This window comes from Leuciscus leuciscus, assembly GCF_965113295.1.
Source record: "Leuciscus leuciscus genome assembly, chromosome: 18".
Lineage (NCBI taxonomy): Eukaryota > Metazoa > Chordata > Actinopteri > Cypriniformes > Leuciscidae > Leuciscus > Leuciscus leuciscus.
Genome location: NC_138742.1, coordinates 14,922,985 through 14,942,023, shown reverse-complemented (window position 1 = coordinate 14,942,023; position 19,039 = coordinate 14,922,985). Strand labels below are relative to the sequence as shown.

General features: G+C 36.7%; 2 protein-coding genes across 11 annotated transcripts in view; one reads left to right on the top strand and one right to left on the bottom strand.

Moving 5' to 3' along the window:
- hspg2 (heparan sulfate proteoglycan 2) overlaps positions 1-3,740 on the bottom strand; it is a 106,473-nt gene extending 102,733 nt beyond the window's left edge. For 9 of the 10 annotated variants that reach the window (XM_082145378.1, XM_082145379.1, XM_082145374.1 and 6 more), the window contains exon 1: positions 3,315-3,739. In XM_082145378.1, coding sequence (XP_082001504.1) covers positions 3,315-3,389 — 75 coding nt within the window. In that variant the 5' untranslated portion in view covers positions 3,390-3,739. Of the gene's footprint in view, positions 1-3,314 lie in introns of all 10 variants that reach the window. The other variant, XM_082145372.1, reaches the window with a different exon arrangement.
- A 2,503-nt stretch (positions 3,741-6,243) lies between these two features.
- LOC309480779 (ceramide kinase) lies at positions 6,244-18,131 on the top strand. The gene is made up of 13 exons (XM_082145399.1): positions 6,244-6,652; positions 9,558-9,653; positions 9,744-9,869; positions 9,971-10,099; positions 11,277-11,340; positions 11,596-11,741; positions 11,892-11,966; positions 12,409-12,561; positions 13,553-13,658; positions 15,855-15,958; positions 16,181-16,377; positions 16,463-16,800; positions 17,483-18,131. The coding sequence occupies exons 1-13, from the start codon at positions 6,526-6,528 to the stop codon at positions 17,541-17,543; spliced, it is 1,722 nt and encodes a 573-aa protein (XP_082001525.1). The 5' UTR covers positions 6,244-6,525; the 3' UTR covers positions 17,544-18,131.
- Positions 18,132-19,039: the final 908 nt, after the last annotated feature.

The window sequence follows — 19,039 nt, the reverse complement described above, 5'->3', positions numbered from 1 at the left end:
ATTTTTTTTTTAAAGTTGGCTATATACTACTACAATATATATTATATTGCGGCAGAACTTACCAAACATCCAAAGCATTTTGACCAGCTGAAAACTTGTGGAGTGTTTATAAAGGACACAGCGTTTCTGACACTGTGTATGAATGTGTTGCGTTCATATTTCAGTCAAACCACACCAAAGTTCGCATAGAAGAGGACCGAGACCCAACTTTTCAGGGGTCTCTGCTTGTTTGGTGCGCACCAGGGTTCGGAAGGCAGCGTTCACACTGAACTGATCAAATGAACCGCACAAACAGAGCAATTGCACCAGAGTTTGTTTTAATCGAACAAAACCTGCCAAGTGCGAGCCCCGAGAGATCTCAGATTATACTAGCATATTTTTCTATTATGCCATAAATACCATTTCAAAGTGTGTGATTTTACTGCAATTCAAGTACCTAGCATTTGCTGAATGTAAAAGACCATAATAGGTTGACAAGCAGCTCACAAACAAGATATAAAAGCACACACTGAGACCATTAATAATCTCCTGTCCTAAAAATCTCATTGAACACGGGCCCAGTTATCCCAACGCTGTGCGCTAGATTCCTCTGTGCTTACTTGGAAGACCGTGTGGGTGTTAAATTGACTAGGATGGCTGGACTATATCTAGATATTACATAAGATACAGTAAATGTGGGCATACTTGGGAGGCCAAGACGGTGAAAGACGTAACAGAACTGAGCGTGTAACTACAGTCTGGAGCAGTTAACTGAATATATCCATAGGAATCCAGACCTCCTTTAAAATCCTACCTAGATGAAGTCAGAGTATATTTGTGAGTCTCTAATAAGAGAACCATCTCAAAATAAAATAGCACATTGTAACGCTGGATATCACGGGACAAACTTGAACACTTAAAAGGCTTTGTGGAGTCGAAAACAGAGCTAATAATAACAATCTGCCTTTTTAAAGGGATAGCTACAGTAGCACAAAAATTAAGATTCTGTCATTATTTACTCCCCTTCATGTAGTTTTCAACAACTAAAGAAGATACTTTGAAGAATGTTTCATCTGTTTTTGTCCATATAATAAGAGTCAATGGGGTCCAAAAACACTGAAATATTTTTTCTAAATATCTTCTTTTGTGTTCCACAGAATAAAAAAAGCCATACATGTTTGGAACGAGATGAGTGAGTAAATTCTTCCAGAATCTTTATTTTTTGAGTGAACCATCTCTTTTAATCAAGGGTTCGGTATTAAGTAGAACTTACAATAAACACGGTTTAATTCAAACTAACAAAAACCTGATTTGCTTGAGTGAACTGATACTTTGTTAATCGATAACTGCAGGTCTAGTACATCTCTCAAAAGAGTTTCCTACTTTTTTTCTTCATCTCAAAAAAAGGTCAAACAGGCTAAAAGCAAAAGGAATGACACTGGGCGTGAACCCACTTGCAACTCTTTATCATCACACAAAACTTCAACGACCTCACAAATAGCCAGTTTAACCCAAAAATTACATGTGTCAATAAATAGCAAAGGATCATCTCTCAATTACCAGTCCATTGATAGTTAACAGCAGGGAGGGAGCACTTGATTGTGTCAGTAAACTAAAAGGTAATAAAGTGCTTTTATTGGGGTTTTGTCAGTGCTGATTGATACTTATGACCCTGAAATTCCAGTAGGACACCAGGGATGCCGGTGGCAACTGAAGCCCAGAGTGTTCAACTGAACTCTTTGTCAAATCTTAGGCAAGCTTGTAATGGAAAAAACACATGGCGTTAATTCCATTTAATTCAATTATACTGCAACTGACACAGTGGTTCCTGAAACAAAGCAGCAAAGATCTCAAATTACCAAAGGCAATGGGCCCCTGCTACACATCAGTAAACTGAGAGAGGCTCATGTTCACCAGTGTCTGAATGATAAGAGAGGGATTATACATGGTATGCAAGATGAACGCAAGCCGATTTAAAGAATCTGAAGTTATACATGACAAGACTTTCCGTCAGCATGTGATCCAGAGAATTTGTGAAGGATTCAACATCAAAAGCGTTCCAAGACATCAGTAATTTCAGCTAACTAGTTAAATTGACTCCAAAACATACAGTAGGGGTGGTGGTTTTTGGTCAGCGAATGCACATTTTCTTATGCTTTACAAGAACCAAACTAACAATAGTCATTTTAACTCAACTTTATGCAAAATAGAGCAGCATTCCCTAAAAACGGACTATGTGGTGTTAAGGTAATTTCCCATGCAATTCCATTTCAAACAGATCAATTCAGTCAGTATCTCCCAGTAACTCTCCACCTCCATAAGCAATAAAGTCTAAATGAATCTACCAGCAGGCTGGAAGTGGTACAGTATTACAGGTACCAAGAAATTTGAGATGTAGGTATTTGTTTTTCACATTAAACTATTATCTCATAGACAATGATTTGATCGGCTGCTTTGCCTCATTCAGCCACTTTATTTTAATTGTAATATATTTTAATCAAATTTTTCTTCAATATTACTCCTGTTAATGCTAATTTACAGCACAGAGTCATAATGAAAGCAAGAATTCAAAGACAGTTTTCACAAAGGTGCCAATTTCTGTGTGAGTGCCCAGCACAAACATTGAGTCAATAAGCAAGTCTATGTAGAAGTTGTGCTTTTATGTGAAGAGTATAGATTATAAAATTAATGCAGTCTATATGCATTGCTTTAACCAGAATATGACAAAGGAAACAATCACAAAACAGGGTAAGCTCATCCCACCCATAATAATATAGATAAACTGCTTCCTTTTTCACCATGGTTGCAACTACTACATATTAAGGTAAAATCAGTTAATGTGCATGAATGCATGTGAAATATACATTATTAACTGTATCAGGTTATCTGACTGGTATCAATAATAAGCGTTTGAATACAAACGCTAGGACTTTGTATAGCCTAAGTGTGCAGTGAAAGTGTTCTAAATCAATGATTGTCAAAGGATAAATAAAGTTGATCAAGTATACAGACACGCAAGACGCCAGTGAGACCAACTATGAATAGCTCGTTTCTAAGGATAAAATTAGACCAGGACTAGAACACACGCTACACTTGAGTCGAGCTTTAGATATCCGTAAGACATCAATGCAACTCAACATAACTTTCACATGATACAATTCGCAGCTTACTATGCTGCAAAAAGAATGGAGTTAGAAAAAATGGATTATATTACGACGCAAAGTTTGGCTAAGTAACTTTTTCCGTGCATTTCCATTGATACAGTTACCTGTTGTTACACAAAAGCAGCACAGAGTGTTATATTAAGGGTATAAAAATGCAGATGAATCACTTACATTTAACAGATGCGACGTAAATATCAAAGGGATAATAAAAAAAGTGAGTTTATGGGCAGGTCTCCGCGTCCCCATTTCTGCCAACCCAGCACGACTCCAAACACGCCGCTGGGAAAATCAAAGTCCGTCACTTGAAGCCACTGGGAAATTTCTTCGCAAAACTTTCAAGCGTTTCTTTTACAGCAAGGCCGCCGTCGCTTCTCCGTCCCACGCTTGATGGGACTTCATTTGCCAAAAAAAAAAAAAAAAGGAAAGAAAGAAAACCCGTCTGCTGTTGAGTGCTTGTGAGATACAACCAAGAGAAACTGATGGTTGACTTGTGAATATCCGTTTTGTTCTCTTGGTTCCACTTTCCAATGGGCAAGCAGAAAGTTCAGCATGCACTGCCTAGCGGATCACTTTCAGCGCGATAATGTTGAACCGCTGACGATGGCTTTGTTTCAAATCCTAGTAAGCTGCCTAGCTAGACAGCATAGTGAGCTCTTCTCAGCTGACGCGGAAAGCGACCCGGAACGTCCAAGAACTATGACACCCAAATATGCTGTCTAGGTAGGCAGCTCACTAGGATTTGAGACACAGCCCATCAGCGCTTGGTATAAAAGGCGGAATGGAATTCCAGGAGCGGGATCTTACATCTAGACTACGCCTCTACTAACGGGAAATATTAGGCTACATGTGATACAAACTACATTTTTATTCTTATTTTAATAAAATGAAAAAACACAACATATTATGTGTAGCCTACTGTGACTTTACCAGATGTTTTTAATAGGCTATTAAAAATATAGTGCCAATTTGATTTTTTGCTTATGACACCATGTAGTGTCAGGTGAAGTGTTTTTGTTTTTGTTTTTAATCCAGGATATTATTTTTTAGAGATTTCTACCTATATGTTATTGTGTAGGGATAGGTCATTTGGCATCACATTTTTAAAACAATACCAAAGACAAATTATCAGACAGTGTCCCTTATTCACTCTATTATTTATAAGCAAAACCTTAATTTACAGCTCTACATCTATGAATCATGAGATAGTGTATTTGCAATATGGGCAAAATATCACTTCAGCTGGATTTTGAAAGATAAAGAAAGAAACTTTAGGGAAGCTGATACAAAATGACAATGTTGATTACAATATAGGCTACAGTTTGGTTATTAATTATTTTATGAAAGTAAGATAGTTTTGTAAAGTCAAAACTGTTAAATCACACCAAAGTTATCATTTCACTTTTGATTATGGTCATGAGTATTTATCTCTTAAACACTGTCTTCCAAGGTCTCTAATAGCCTCTAGCTAAATATCCTCTGGTAACCTATAATGAAAAGAAGTTTCCCTCAGGAAAAAAAAAAGAAAAGAAAAAAAACTGATCACTTGTCATCTTTTTTTGTTCAGCCATTCAGATTTTTCTCTTCATCCAATATAACAAGGACATCTGCACAGGATCTGTTTACATGCACGGTCACATCCATAACTGGGACAAAATAAAGCAGCTGCTTTCAATTTAGACTTCATCTACCCAGCTGGATTCCCTCTAGCAACTCCAAAACAACACTGTAAACTATAATTATGAAGAAAGCTGCCAAGATGCATCACTGTATCTGTAGAAAATGTCTAAATGCAGAAGTATGCATTTTCTTTTGACACAAAATGGATGATGTCACATTGTCACATTTGACAAAGTAGCTGCTTTTCATCATATGATTCATGCTATTCCTTTTTCATTAGCTTTGAACCCCTCACAACTATGCTGCACAAATGACAAGTTGAAAGGAAAAATGATGCCTGAAAGGAACACATGAACGCTATTGAATAATAATCTTGAAAACTGGTATAAAAATATTGAATAATTTGATTTATTATAACAATTAGATGTATCAAAAACATTATCAGGTGTATTTATTTTTGTCTAAGCCACTGTCTCCATCTGCTGGAGGTTACAAGGAACTGTTCTGAAGTAGCCTACACGCTTATAAAAAATAATATTACAGAACAGACTGGAAAACAATGAAAAGTGGTTTCTTATTGAGAGGGATATACTCTCCCATTGCAGTTAATGTCTAAATTAATATACATTATGGCATGTCATACAAAATATTACACGCAAGATTATGAATAATTAGCGACAAAGGATGCATGCTTTTTTTATAATGCATGCAACTTTTGTTATTCTAACATGACTGTGCTGACAATAAAAAAAAACAAATAAAAAAAAAACTTCAGTTTGGGGATTAACATCTTTAGGGAACCCTTTCAGTCAGTCAGTCAGTCAGTCAGTCAGTCGGGTTAAGCAGATTTTCAGGAAAGTCAACTTTCCAGCAGTAGCTTACATAAAGGAAGAAAAGAAACCGACAGAAACAAAAATAGACCAAAGATGAGTAAAGTGTGCTCAATGCAGCCAAACAAGACTGACACTTGCCAATATTGCATGTGTTCAGACTAATCTTAGTTATTGTATGATCATAAAAAAAAAAGAAAGAAAGAAAAAAGACGGTTGAAATGTGTTATGAAGTGCTATGTCACCTAGTCATACCAGTCACACTGACACCAACTGCATGTTGACAGTAAAAACAAAAGGATGCAGAAAGAAAGGACAAACTTACATACATATATCTAAGTTGAATTTCCAGCAGGCTGTAAAGTGTTTTGTCTATCTACACATGATATATAACGTGTCTATTTACAGTGATCCGACAGTATTTTCCCTACATTAAACAATGTTACAACTTACAATTCCAAAAATCGAATTGATTAATAACACGGGAGGAAATGAATCAAATAAAGTTTAAATTAGTTTTATTTAAATTTTTTTGAATGAGCGAATGAATTACGATTAGCCTACCTTCAGCATAATCATTATCCAATGAGACTTGCGTATGCAAATTTTTCCAGTACAGGTGCGCTACCTCAAAGGGAAGTGAACTTGTTTCATAAAAAACCTTGTAAGGAACAGTCAAGTAGGTTAGCACAGGATAGCGAAGACGGAGACGAAATAATTGATCGGATCCTCCCTTACTTACATAAACGTATTTATTACACTTGCTGGAGACTCTTTTTAACCCACGTCTAAACATTATGCTCAGCCTATATTTGTTCGCTTCAGATGTTAGACGCTTTGGCCAACTTGGAAATTCTTGCATGGATAAAAATACCGCTGAATACTGCTTGTGGGAGCATTAGGTTCTATAGATAAATGAAACTACCAAAGAGACGATGGAGATAGATTCGGTGAGAGTTGAGTCGAGTGTGTGGATCGGTAATAAGCGCTACAAGGCTCTCCTGAGCGGATGGTACTTCAGCTGGACTGAGATCGACAAGAGGAACCGGGAGAGGAAAACAAGTACGACATTTATTATCCTTCTAAACGCAAAGTCCAATAACGCGGTCTAGGTAGACAGCTCAAAGTTTTGGGACAGTTGTTTTTGATTAAAAAAAAAGATAGATAAACAAATGTAAACATGTGTTTATCCTCCTGGGACGCAGGAATATACTTATATTTTAGTGAATTTCTCTGACACCATACATGTCACATGTCACAACCTGGGTGTCCTGTAAAGAACACATTCAGGGCTTTTCAGAGATACCAAATGTTTGGAGGTTTCACCATGATAACAACTTATCCTTGGTCTTTAAAAATGCCTGACATTAATATAGTGATCAAATGTAGCACTCTTATGGAAATATGATTATATATTGTAATTATAATTTAAATCGGACTACTTTTCGTAAACCAACATCTTAGGAAAACGTTATGGGGTAAAAAAAAAAAAAAAAAAAGACTTTCTGTTACAGAACAGGGCATTGATTTCATACATGTCCATCACTGTAGAGGACATCATGACTTAAATCATGTTTATCAGGCATTTTGGGAGACACAACAAGTGAATATGGAAATAAATTATACATCAATATTCCTTTGAAATATTAGAGATATTATTATTAAAATGTTGCTAATTATTACTCCAATTATTACACTTATTTTTTCATGAAATGTTGCTCCAAGAACACATTAATGTGCACATACAGATAGGCCTACAGTGTATAGATACATTGCACTGAATGGGAATATTCATTTATTCATTTTACCCACATATTGCATAAAGTAAAATGGTGTATCAATTCATTCAGTTATATCTTTCATAACATAGTTGAGAATCATCTTTATAAAAAATTTTGTTAAAATAAATCCTGAAACCTCAACATTTAAAAAAAAAAAGAAAAAATCCCATTGTTTTTGCCTATATACATATAATTTCATGTAATTTTATTTTTTAAACAACTGAGTCCTGGTGTCCACTACAGAGGGCATAGCATAACATATGAATAAAATCTTCTCTTTTTTTACCATTTGTTTCTTATGCTCTAAACAATGTGATGACATAAAAAAAAAAAAAACTTTTTTCTGGGTCTCAGGAGGATATTTCTAAATTTGTTTTAGTAAGTGTACTACTCAAGGTCATAGTATGGGTGTTCTTAGGGAGTGACAAAATTACATGACATGGTAGCTATATAAAGGAGCTTTAAGTAATTCTTATTTGTAGATAAGTAACCACATAATAGTAATAGTAGTAACCACATAATATGTATATGCATAATGTATCAATATTATTTGATTAAATGCAGACTTTGTAAAAAAAAAAATTTACTAATTAGGCTATATAAACTTTTTATGCAAAGAAATTAATAGCACTTTTGAGAAATTTCATTAAATTGATGTTTACTCAAATGAGATGAAGACTCCAGGGGCCTGTTCCATGATGGTAGTTGAACAAACTCAGGGTTACAGAATTAGTTTCGAGTTGACAGAACCAAACCAATCCAACCAGGCTTTGTTGGTACCATGATGCTGATCATCAACTTTCTCCGTCAACTCAGGCTTTGATCCTGAGTTTAGGAGTTTAGGTGTGACATCAGTAGCAAACAGCCAATCACATGCTGAGAAAGAGCGAAACTGCCATTTATTTCTCGCGAGAGAAGCAGCGCGATTCACTTCTCTCTTCTGCAGAATATTACGAGATTGAAAAATATAACGAATTTAAACAAATTTACACAGCAAGAAGAAAATAGCTGTCTATGAAAGAGGACAACTAAAAGAAAAAGTCTTGCTATATCAGTGCAAGTTAAAGTTGTGAAGTTAGTTTATACAGTTGATAAAGATATAGAGAGAATTGAACATTTACATGTAAGCTCACATGGAGGCTAGTCATTTTATAGCTTTATATTGATTCTAAAGCATATTTATATTACCTTTATATATTTATTCATTTAAACTGTGCGTAATAATAATTGATAAACTAAAATTGGATGTGATCAATTAAGGGTGTAATAATAATATAAATAATATCTATATCATACTAAATTATTATTCTAAATAAGCATTACTAAAAGCCAGAAGATTTTGTCTTTATAAATCATTACCTTTAATTTGGAGTAGAAACAGGTGGAGTGACTTTATCCTTTACTCACAGCTGATTGGTCTAATTTCGATTTGAGATCTCTTATCTGGAACATAACCTGTCCCGGACCGGGTTAGCCGTGGAGCGTAAGTTACTATGGCGACGAACACTGCTAAAAGCCAAACCACTTTCATGGTGCCTAAAACCCAGGGTTATCGCAAACTAAACTGTTAAATTAAAAATGTATGACATAATATATGAGCCCAAGTTAACAGCATTTATTAAGAAGTAACCAAAAAATGATTTCAAATGATGATAATAAAATAATTTGCAATTATTAAATAGTATTTAGATGCCATAGAAATGTAATAGCACCTGGGTGCACCTCTTACACATCAGTGACTTAAAGTCTCTCTTAATTTGTAGATAATTAACCACCATATAATGATTTGATGCCTGGTGTACTATTACAATTAGTTTAATTATTGACAAGAAATATAGAAAAAGGTTAAAGTAACAACTGTGCGCTATCCAATTTGCATCCACAGTTCTCTTTGATATTCGAGCTGGATTGGATTGAAGGAATAATCCATAAACATATCAGTCTATGCTCAACGCTCAGCTTATGCATGAAAATAATGTTTAAAAGTCCCTCCTTACTGGCAATTTGTCTTTGTCTGCATTCTGATGACCTCAAAACAAGTTGAACAGCACCATCCAGGCTTGACAACAAACCCTGTACAATTAAACGTCTGGACAAAAGGCCTGAGTAGGAATTGTGGGATATTACTTGATAGTATGAGACACATGTACATCACTTATTCAAGAGCGTCGTTCTGTCGTTCTTAGTTTCAGTGCCGGTGTCAGAGGTGATTGGGGTGAAGGAGGGTCGAGTTGAGATCCAAACCCAGAAGAAAGTAGAAGACACTGACCTTGATTTTACATGTAAGTTTCTGAAAGTGATTTATTTTTGCACAGGGATCAAATACAACAATGTTAGACTAAACCTTGTTTTTGTCCTTTTCTTATCACAAGTGTTCTATGTGAAGCGTAACGGACATGGACTGTCATGGAGCGTGGGCAGGACCCAGTTCTGCTGTCCTAGCCGGGGTGTCCGGGATCAATGGACCACTCAACTCCGAACCGCACTCAAAACCCACAGTGTGTACAGCTGAAAATAATGCCCTTTCTCATTCATTCAGACTCATTATTCGCTAATGACTCATTAACATCTCTCTCTTCATCTGCTTCTCCTCTATCAGGCCCCTCGCGTCCTCACAGGTTGTTGGTGTTCATTAATCCTTTCGGAGGAAAGAAGAGGGGGAAACAGATCTTTCACTCTCTTGTGGCCCCTCTGTTTGAGCTGGCTGGCATCAGCTCTCATGTTGTGGGTGAGATACTGAGACTTTATCTGTACCGTTCAATAACTGAACAGTTATCAAGTGTCCCCCCGTTTGGTCTCTGATACTGCCAGTACGTCAGGTAGTGCAGTTCTCAAGTGACATCGCAGATCTTTATCGAGACTTGGGAAGAGGGCTGAGTTGAGTAGCAAAGTTAAATAGTCAGATAAATGGAATCTTGTGACAAAATAGCATTTCCTACTACACACACACACACACACACACATTCAATTACATACATACACACTACTATTCAAAACTTTAGGGTCAGTAAGCAGAATTAATTATTTTATTTAGCAAGGACACATTAAAATAATCAATTTGTGACAGTGACAGTAAAGACATTTATAATGTTACAAAATATTTCATTTACAGTACCTATTTGGAAACAATTAAAAATGTTCACCCAAAAATGAAAATTCTGTCAGTAATTACTCACCCTCATGTTGTTCCAACCCCGTAAGACCTTCGTTCATCTTCGGAACACAAATTAAGATATTTTGGATTAAATCTGACAGCTGGCTCACTTCTCCATAGGGTTCTAAGACATAATAACTTGCTGGCCCAGAAAATGTATTAAAGACATCGTTAATATAGTCCAAGTGACTACAGTGGCTCAATCTTAAGTTTATAAAGCGACGAAAATACTTTTTGTGCGCAAAAACCCCCAAAAATAACGACTTTATTCCACTATTCATTTCCTTCTCTCTGGGCCTCGAGTTTTTTCACGTAGTGTAACTGCGTAGCGCGTCTGTGTTATACGTCACACGCATCACACACATGACCAGCGTCGGCCAATAGTGAGCAGATCAAAAATATTAACCAGCACAACCTTTTTTCAATGCTGATAATAATAATAAGAAAAGTTCCTTGAGCTCCAAATCAGGATATTAGAATGATTTCTGAAGGATCATGTGACATATTTATTTCATCCATCTGACATACTGTAATGTTGCAAACTAATTTTCAGATACAAGCTGTTGTTGCAGCTTAGTTTTAATAAATTACTTTTTATTGAATTACTGTACAGAAAACTCTATGTACTGAAAACTTCATACAACTCTTTCATTTAAAAAAAATCAAGGAAAGGTTTCACATTATAAGACTCCTTTTAAAAAATATAGAGCGCCTTAAAAAAAAAAATCTGGGGGATGTTTCTTGTTTTTAGTGACTGAACGAGCAAATCAGGCCAGAGACTACATCCTGAAGAAAGACTTAACAGGGTTCAATGGGTAAGTTATTTAAAATAATAATAATGAAAAAAATTAAGATTCAAGAGTGCAGTGCAGTAACAATGGTGTCATTGTAATAATTCATGTCACATGAGCCCTGTCCTCTGTATTTTGTTATTCAAGTAGAAGTGTTGCCTAAATACCTAAAGCGTTTTCTTAGAAATATGTGTCACTATATTCTGAGCAAGCCTGTTGATAATACTCTAAAATAAGGTTTTGGGTCAAATTTCCAGTCAAACCTTTTTTCCCATTCAGAGTGATATGTGTGGGTGGAGACGGAATGTTCAGCGAGCTTCTGCACGGTGTGATTGGACGAACCCAGCAGGAGGCGGGAGTTTCAGAACATGACCCAACTGTAATGCTGCAGCCATGTGACCTCCACATTGGCGTAATTCCAGCAGGTGAATGTTTGCATAGTGCCGTGACTGATATTAGTATGGAAAAGGGCGTCGATTGTGGTTTGTTCATAGCACTGATGTGTCATTCAGATGCATGGTCAAGATAGTGAGAGGAGTGTTAGTTTACCTCCCTGTGTTTACTCTTCTCCACAGGCTCTACAGATTGTGTGTGTTTCGCTACCGTGGGCATAAATGACCCTGTGACATCAACACTGCACATCATCATTGGTAATCTGCATTTTTTAAGAGCAATAAACAATAAAAAAGTCAGTCAACGGTCATAACCACTGCAATGCTGTCATGAGTGCTAATGGCACTGTGTTATCCAATTGATCCGACCTGATCTGAGGGTTAGCAGCCCTAAAAACATATGCAAATTGTATTATATACTAATAGAGGAAGAATATAAAAAATAATGTTCCTCTCTGTCTTGCCACTTGTGTGGCAATGTTGCCAATGGTAACACGCGTTGAAGGTTGCTGACCCTTGAATTAAGTTTTCATACATTTATATTTATGTTAATTTCTTGAGATTTTTTTTTATTATTCTTGAAAACAAACCTCAATTAAAAAGATTTACCCGTATGCAACACAATAGAATAGAAATAATATAAAATGTGAATGATGATGAATAGCATAACTGGATATTTTTCCCTTTTTTCTCTCACCAGGAGACTCTCAGCCTTTGGATGTGTGTTCTGTCCATTATCAAAACACACTGGTACGTTATTCTGTATCTATGGTGGGCTATGGTTTCTATGGCGATGTTTTGGCAGAGAGCGAGAGGCACCGCTGGATGGGCCCTCTCAGATATGATTATTCAGGTATGGACGGCAAGTGTCAACTGTCTTTAAAAATAAAGTTTAGACTGAATACTGATAGGTCAACACTGTGCGTTCTCTAGTTTTTTTTTAGATATTTCACCCCCCCCCCAAAAAAATTATCCCATATTTTACTCACCCTCAAGCCATCTTAGGTGTATAGGACTTTCTTCTTTCAGCCAAACACAATCAGAGTTATATTAAATAATATCCTGGCTCTTTCCATCACGTTTTTGAAGCCCAGAAAGCACATCCATCCATCATAAAAGTAATCCACACGGTTCCAGGGTTAATAAATTCTGAAGCGATGGGTTTTTGTAAGAAAAATATCTATATTTAAAACTGGCGTATACGCATTCACGAAAGAGTTATGTGGTTTTTAGTAAGAGCCATCTATTCTCACCTAAGCTTACATCATGAGTCCAATGTCATATGTCGGGTCAGAGGTCATACGTCGGGTCAAAGGTCACCCTTCCACCGGAACTCGACTCTTTCATTAATGCACATTGCCGGAAGCCAGTGATTATAGTTTATAAAGTTATAAATATGGATTGCTTCACTTCAGAAGGCATGTATTAACCCCTTGGAGCCGTATGGATTACTTTTATGATGGATGGATGTGCTTTTTGGAGCTTAAAAAACTCGGGCACTATTCATGCCATTACAAAGATGGGAAGAGCCAGAATATTATTTAATATAACTATGATTGTGTTCGGCTGAAAGAAGAAAGTCATATAGACATAGGACGGCTTGAGGGTAAGAAAATGATGGGATAATTAATTTTTGGTTGAACTATTCCTTTAACGCTTATTATAATTATATAATTTTCTTTTTCGAAGTAACATGGTTTTGGGAAATCTGTAGGGTTTGATATGCCAGATGCTTCTCTATATGCTATACTTGTATTGTCACTCGTTATCATGAATGTGAGTGAAGAAACAGACCTCGATCCCCTCTCTGCTCATATTTTCATGTACGTTTGTTCTTCTTGTAGGTTTTATGGTGTACCTGTGTAACAGGAGCTATCCGGGACTGGTGCAATATCTCCCTGCTGATTCCCATATCTCCAGCCCACGGGACAAAACTCGATGCCTCTCAGGGTAAATATTTGTCTTTGTCTTTTTACCTGAAAATCACATTAGGAGCATTTTATTTAGAAAATATTTACTTTAAGGAGCATTTTTAGCAACAGGTTGAACAACAGTGCGAAATCCCCGCAGGAACCAGAAGGATATGACTAAATGTGCATGAACAGAAAGAAATCCCTCATGACTGATACAGCTTCACTAGTTGGTAAAGTTTGTATGTGTGGATGTGTTGAGTGGATCCATGAGTAGATTCGGATGGGTCCTTAGTGTTCTGATTAGTGTGGCTTCATCTTTCGGGAATTATGTGTTCTTAGCAGTTACCTCATTAAATAAAACAATTGGCTTGAATTCCTCAGTGTTTTTCTGAATTGGAGGTCCTTCCTTAGGGCTGTTACCATGGCCGCTCAAGCAGTAGGATCTCTAATGGAAGAAAAGTAGCTGGTGAATTGCTAGTAGCTTGTCTCAAAGGAAAAGACTGCTGAATTAAAAAAAAATATTCAAAACAAATTTCAGTACCACATTCTGTGTTATGCCACAGACGCAGTGCTCAAAATTAAAGGTGCATTGTGTAATATTTAGGAGGATCTGTTGACAGAAATGCAATATCATATACATAACTATGTTTTCAGTGGTGTATAAATACCTTACATAATGAAACGTTATGTTTTTATTACCTTAGAATGTGCTTCTATCTACATACACCGTGGGTCCCCTTACATTGAAATAGCCATTTTGCACCACCATGTTTTTACAGTAGCCCTAAACGGACAAACGTGTTTCGTCACTATGTTGTTCTTCATGCAAAGAAGCTAGCTAAAGTCAGTGAATAAAACACTGACACAATGATGAAAAAGTAACAATATTCGCAATAACATATCGATTTACTGAATAATTAAGTAGACCTAATTTCTTAATTTATCTTTGTAAGGAAACCTCATTGGTTAACTGGCTACTCTCTACTGTCTCAGACGACGACATCTTTTCCTGTCAGCCACTGTAACTTTTGTTAGTTGCAATTCGCAACCTCACCACTAGATGCCTCTAAAAATTACACAGTGCGCCTTAAAGACTCTCCGATCTGCTAATGTGGGTAAAATTGGATTTAGTGAGTACTGAATTGAACTGCCATTGAGAATGGCAATGCTCGAGGATACATTTTACCAGGTATTATCAAAGTCCCTGTAGGACAAGTCATTTCACTCGGCGGCCATCTTTGACTCCTCTCGGGCATGCAAGTGAAGTTCCTATCTCTTTGAATGGGGAAACATCAAATTCTCCAAAACTGTTCAGCATGCTTATGATTAAATGTCATATTTGAAATCACCAATGAAATCTGACAACAACTGCTTCATATATTTTGTTTCTAAATGCTCTAATCATGACACAAAAACCCTGCATTTTTCAGGTAGACCAAGCTAATGCGCATGCGCAGTCCTAACCGCGCGTCTCAGAACACTGTTTCTATTGAAACCGGAGCTTCTAACGGCAGCTTCAGTGAGGCGATGACTTTACCGATCGGCGATTGGCTCTTTTCTTTAGAAGGCAGAACTTATTCCACAATATTGCGCATTGAACTTTCTTCAATTTAGAGTAATACGAGTGCACCGTCTTTCTGTATATAAAGTCAGCACCATCTTGGTTTGTACAACTCCCAGCAGAGATGGTCTTATTTTTGGGAGATACAGTAGCAGGGTCCGTGGCTCTACGATTGGAGAAAGTGTAACGGCCACATGTGCCTTGATAACCAGTCACATTACAGCCTTTCTGTCGGAGTTGTGTGACGAGTTGTGGATACCATAGAAATGAATGAGAAGTGCCGTAAACTGAATCTTATCTGTCGCAAAATAGTCTGTGACTCAAGTTGTTCCAAACCTCTATGAATTTCTTTCTTCTGTTGAACAGAAACTAATATATTTAAAAGAATATGGGTAACCAAACAGGTGATGACTACATTGAACTACATAGTATGGGGGGGGAAATACTATGGAAGTCAATGGGGGAAGTCAACCGACATTCTTCAAAATATCTTTGTTTGTGTTCAGCAGAAGAAATAACTAGGTTCATACAGGTTTGAAATAACATTCATACAGGTTTGAAATAACTTGAGGGTGAGTAAATGATGACAGAACTTTCAATTTTGGGTGAACTATCCCTTTAAAGCAACTTTGGAACAATGTTTTAAAAGCATGTTTGTGTGTGTATGTGCAGGTGCCGTGTGTGTTCAGAGAGCAAAGAGAGGCTGTTCCCCCACTTTGACAGCTCCAGTTCCCTCTATAGCACTAATGTGAGCCAGTGCAACAGTGAGTTAGAGGGTAAGACCATCTGCTGCCTGTTTGTAGAATGATTGTCTGTGTCATCTCATTAGAAACCCTATTACTGGGATCACACTGTGCTGTGTCTCTATGGGGTTCGTATGTTGTACGTCTCTATTTGACCGTTGTCATGTTAGTACCAAAGTGTGCATTGCTAGTCCTACAAAGCCATTATGCACTTGTGATGTAGACTAAATCTTTAACCTTTTATCACTGTTTCAGGTGAGTGGGTGACTATTGAAGGCAGGTTCAAGTGTGTCTCTCTCACCTGTATGTCAAGCTCATGTCCACGGAGCCCAGATGGTCTTTCGCCGTCCGCTCACCTGGCCGATGGGACGGCAGACCTCATCATGGTCCGAGAAACTAACCCTCTTGGCTTTCTCACATTCCTTCACAGGCACACAACCAAACAGGATCAGGTAAAACCAAATAACATTCAAGTTATTAAACTCTCAGCTAAAGGCTGAATCAGTCAGAAAAATCATTTCTGAAGTATCATTTCAGTTTGACCTGCCCTTTGTTGAAGTTCATCGTGTCAAGGCTGTTCGGTTTTCTCTACCCCCTGGAGAAGCAGAAGAAGAAGAAGAGGAATATGAGAAAGAGGCCGATCGAGAAATTCAGACCTCTGCTGAGAGCGAACTGGAGGATCCTGAGAAACTGTTCTGTGGTAACATTGCAGGTCAATCACAGCAGCATCTCGCAGGGTGGAAGGAGAGAGGAAGTGAGACAAGTAGATTAAAGAGACAAGGCTTTGCATGTGGGCCTTGCTGTACTAAACCTCGCTCGGTATCAGTGTGGAACTGTGATGGAGAAATTCTGCCTCACACCGAGATCTCATGCAGGTACGTTGTTGTGTGACTAAGCAAGAGGGAAATTCACATGGAAGAACTGTATAATAATCATACACTAACCTTTTAAAAGTTTGGGGTCTGTAAGATTTTTATTTTGAAAGAAATTAATACTTTTATTCTGCAAGGATGCATTTATTTGATCAAAAGTGACAGTAAAGACTCTTATATTATTACAAAATAATATATATTCCAAATAGATGCTGTTCATTTGAACTCCTGAAAATGATTAATCACAGTATCCACAAAAATATTAAGCAGCACAACCTTTTTCAACATGGTAATAATAAGAAATGTTTCTTGAGCATTAAATCAGCATATTTTAATGATTTCTGAAGGATCATGTGACTGGAGTAATGATGATGAAAATTCAGCTTTGCCATCACAGGAATAAATTATACTTTAAAATAGATTAAAATAGAAAACGGTTATTTTATCGTAACTATATTTTTCATAATATTACTTTTTTTTACTGTATTTTTGATCAAATAAATGCAGCAAAAGAGACTTCTTTCAAGAACAACAAAATATATTACTTACCTCAAACATCTGGTTCCAATGATGTAAGCAGATCATAGTGAATGATGATGATATCATGTGGAAGTTTAGGAGTTTCAAACCAAAAACTTTGCATCTTCTCATTTGAATGATTCCTAATATGACACTCTTTCCACAGAGTTCACGGCCAGCTGGTGCGTCTCTTTGCCAGGGGCATCGAGAATTCAACAATGCAATGAAACCTGTAAAGAGCTGAGAAAAGAGATGTGATCATCGTAACATATGACCTTTTAATAGCACTCTTTATGAGGAATTGCAAAGAAGATAAAATATAATGTAAATACGTATGATGGGTGAGAGTATGTGCAGTCTTAAAATGTGAATGTATTAGACGTACAGCTCATTTCACATTAGCAAGATATTTCAGCTGTTACTATATTTTCATGGAAATCTGAAGAATAATGATTGGATCAGTTTCAGATCTGTCACAATGTTGTTCATTTCATTGATTTTATAGTTGTTGTTTTTTTGCAGAGCAAAAAAGTATGTATGCAATATTTTAGTGTTAACTCAACTGACATTAACAACTCTAAACTTTGTGTCAGGGTTGTTCAATCCAGCACATGAGTGATACCACTGGTTTGTCCTTTCAGTGAAGGCACTACATTTTCTGTGCAAGGCTTACATTGACAGTCACAAACAGTGATTGACATTTTTAAGGGAGTGGACCCATTCCAGACAACATTCTCAAAGCTCGACTGGAATGTGCATATACTGGATGACTAGTTAATATATGTGTTTGTCCTAATAAAGTGTCATGAATGTATACAAAACAATCGTCTTTGCTATCTTTGGAGTTCTCTTTCAAAACTTCATTATATTATTCTTATCATCAGTATGTTACAAACGAAAAGCCTCATAATTCTGTAGTGGATGGAAAGATGCTTGCTTACAATTTGTGATAACATACTGACTTAGTTGGGTTTATTACAAACAACTTAAGATAATATAGACTAAGTATAGGGGTAGGTCATTCGTACGAATTCATTCGAATTGGGCAACTCGCAAAATATGCACGATTTAGCAAAAATCTTACTAATTCGTACGAGTGAGGTCGTATGAATTAGCCATCTCGTAAAATCTGTAAGAATTGCCGTGAGCAATGACTTAACTAGCAATAAACTGCAATGAGAAAACTTGTGAAATCAGAATCCCAATCCTCTCATCAAATATCTGCTTCTGTCGACCGATAAAGGAGAGGTTGATGGGGAGAAAAGATCTACTGTAACATCACTGTCTGTTTACATCTGATTTAATATTGATCAACTACAGGTTATTCACAATAACCTTGTGATGAGATTTAAACCCAGTAATGCTGGTTAATTAATAATGACTAAGTGTAAGGGATCAGCCTGGTGGAGAAGGAGCTTGAAAATCTACCACTAAATGTTCTATGACAAGACTGCATCTGAGCTGCAAAATTACTAGTTACATCTTAAGCAGTAAATTCTCAGAACTGAACTACATTCCACACTACTTGGTCATCGTTTTGGCAATTGTGGCTTTTTCTGGCTGCACCGGTACAACCAGATCTAAGAGTTAAAAATGTCTCCAGAAACATCAGGATGAATGCAAAGTTTGAAAATGAAAACTGAAATAAAGAAATAAATAATTACATGATAATTTCTGTGCAAAGACATCAGAAAAGCATAACCATCTTATTCTTCCAAATCTC

Coding starts and splice junctions, on each gene's coding strand:
- LOC309480779 (XM_082145399.1), top strand. CDS start 6,526: ATGGAGATAGATTCGGTGAGAGTTGAGTCGAGTGTGTGGATCGGTAAT. Junction 11,341..11,595: donor GACTTAACAGGGTTCAATGG/GTAAGTTATTTA, acceptor TTTCCCATTCAG/AGTGATATGTGTGGGTGGAG. Junction 16,801..17,482: donor CACACCGAGATCTCATGCAG/GTACGTTGTTGT, acceptor CTCTTTCCACAG/AGTTCACGGCCAGCTGGTGC.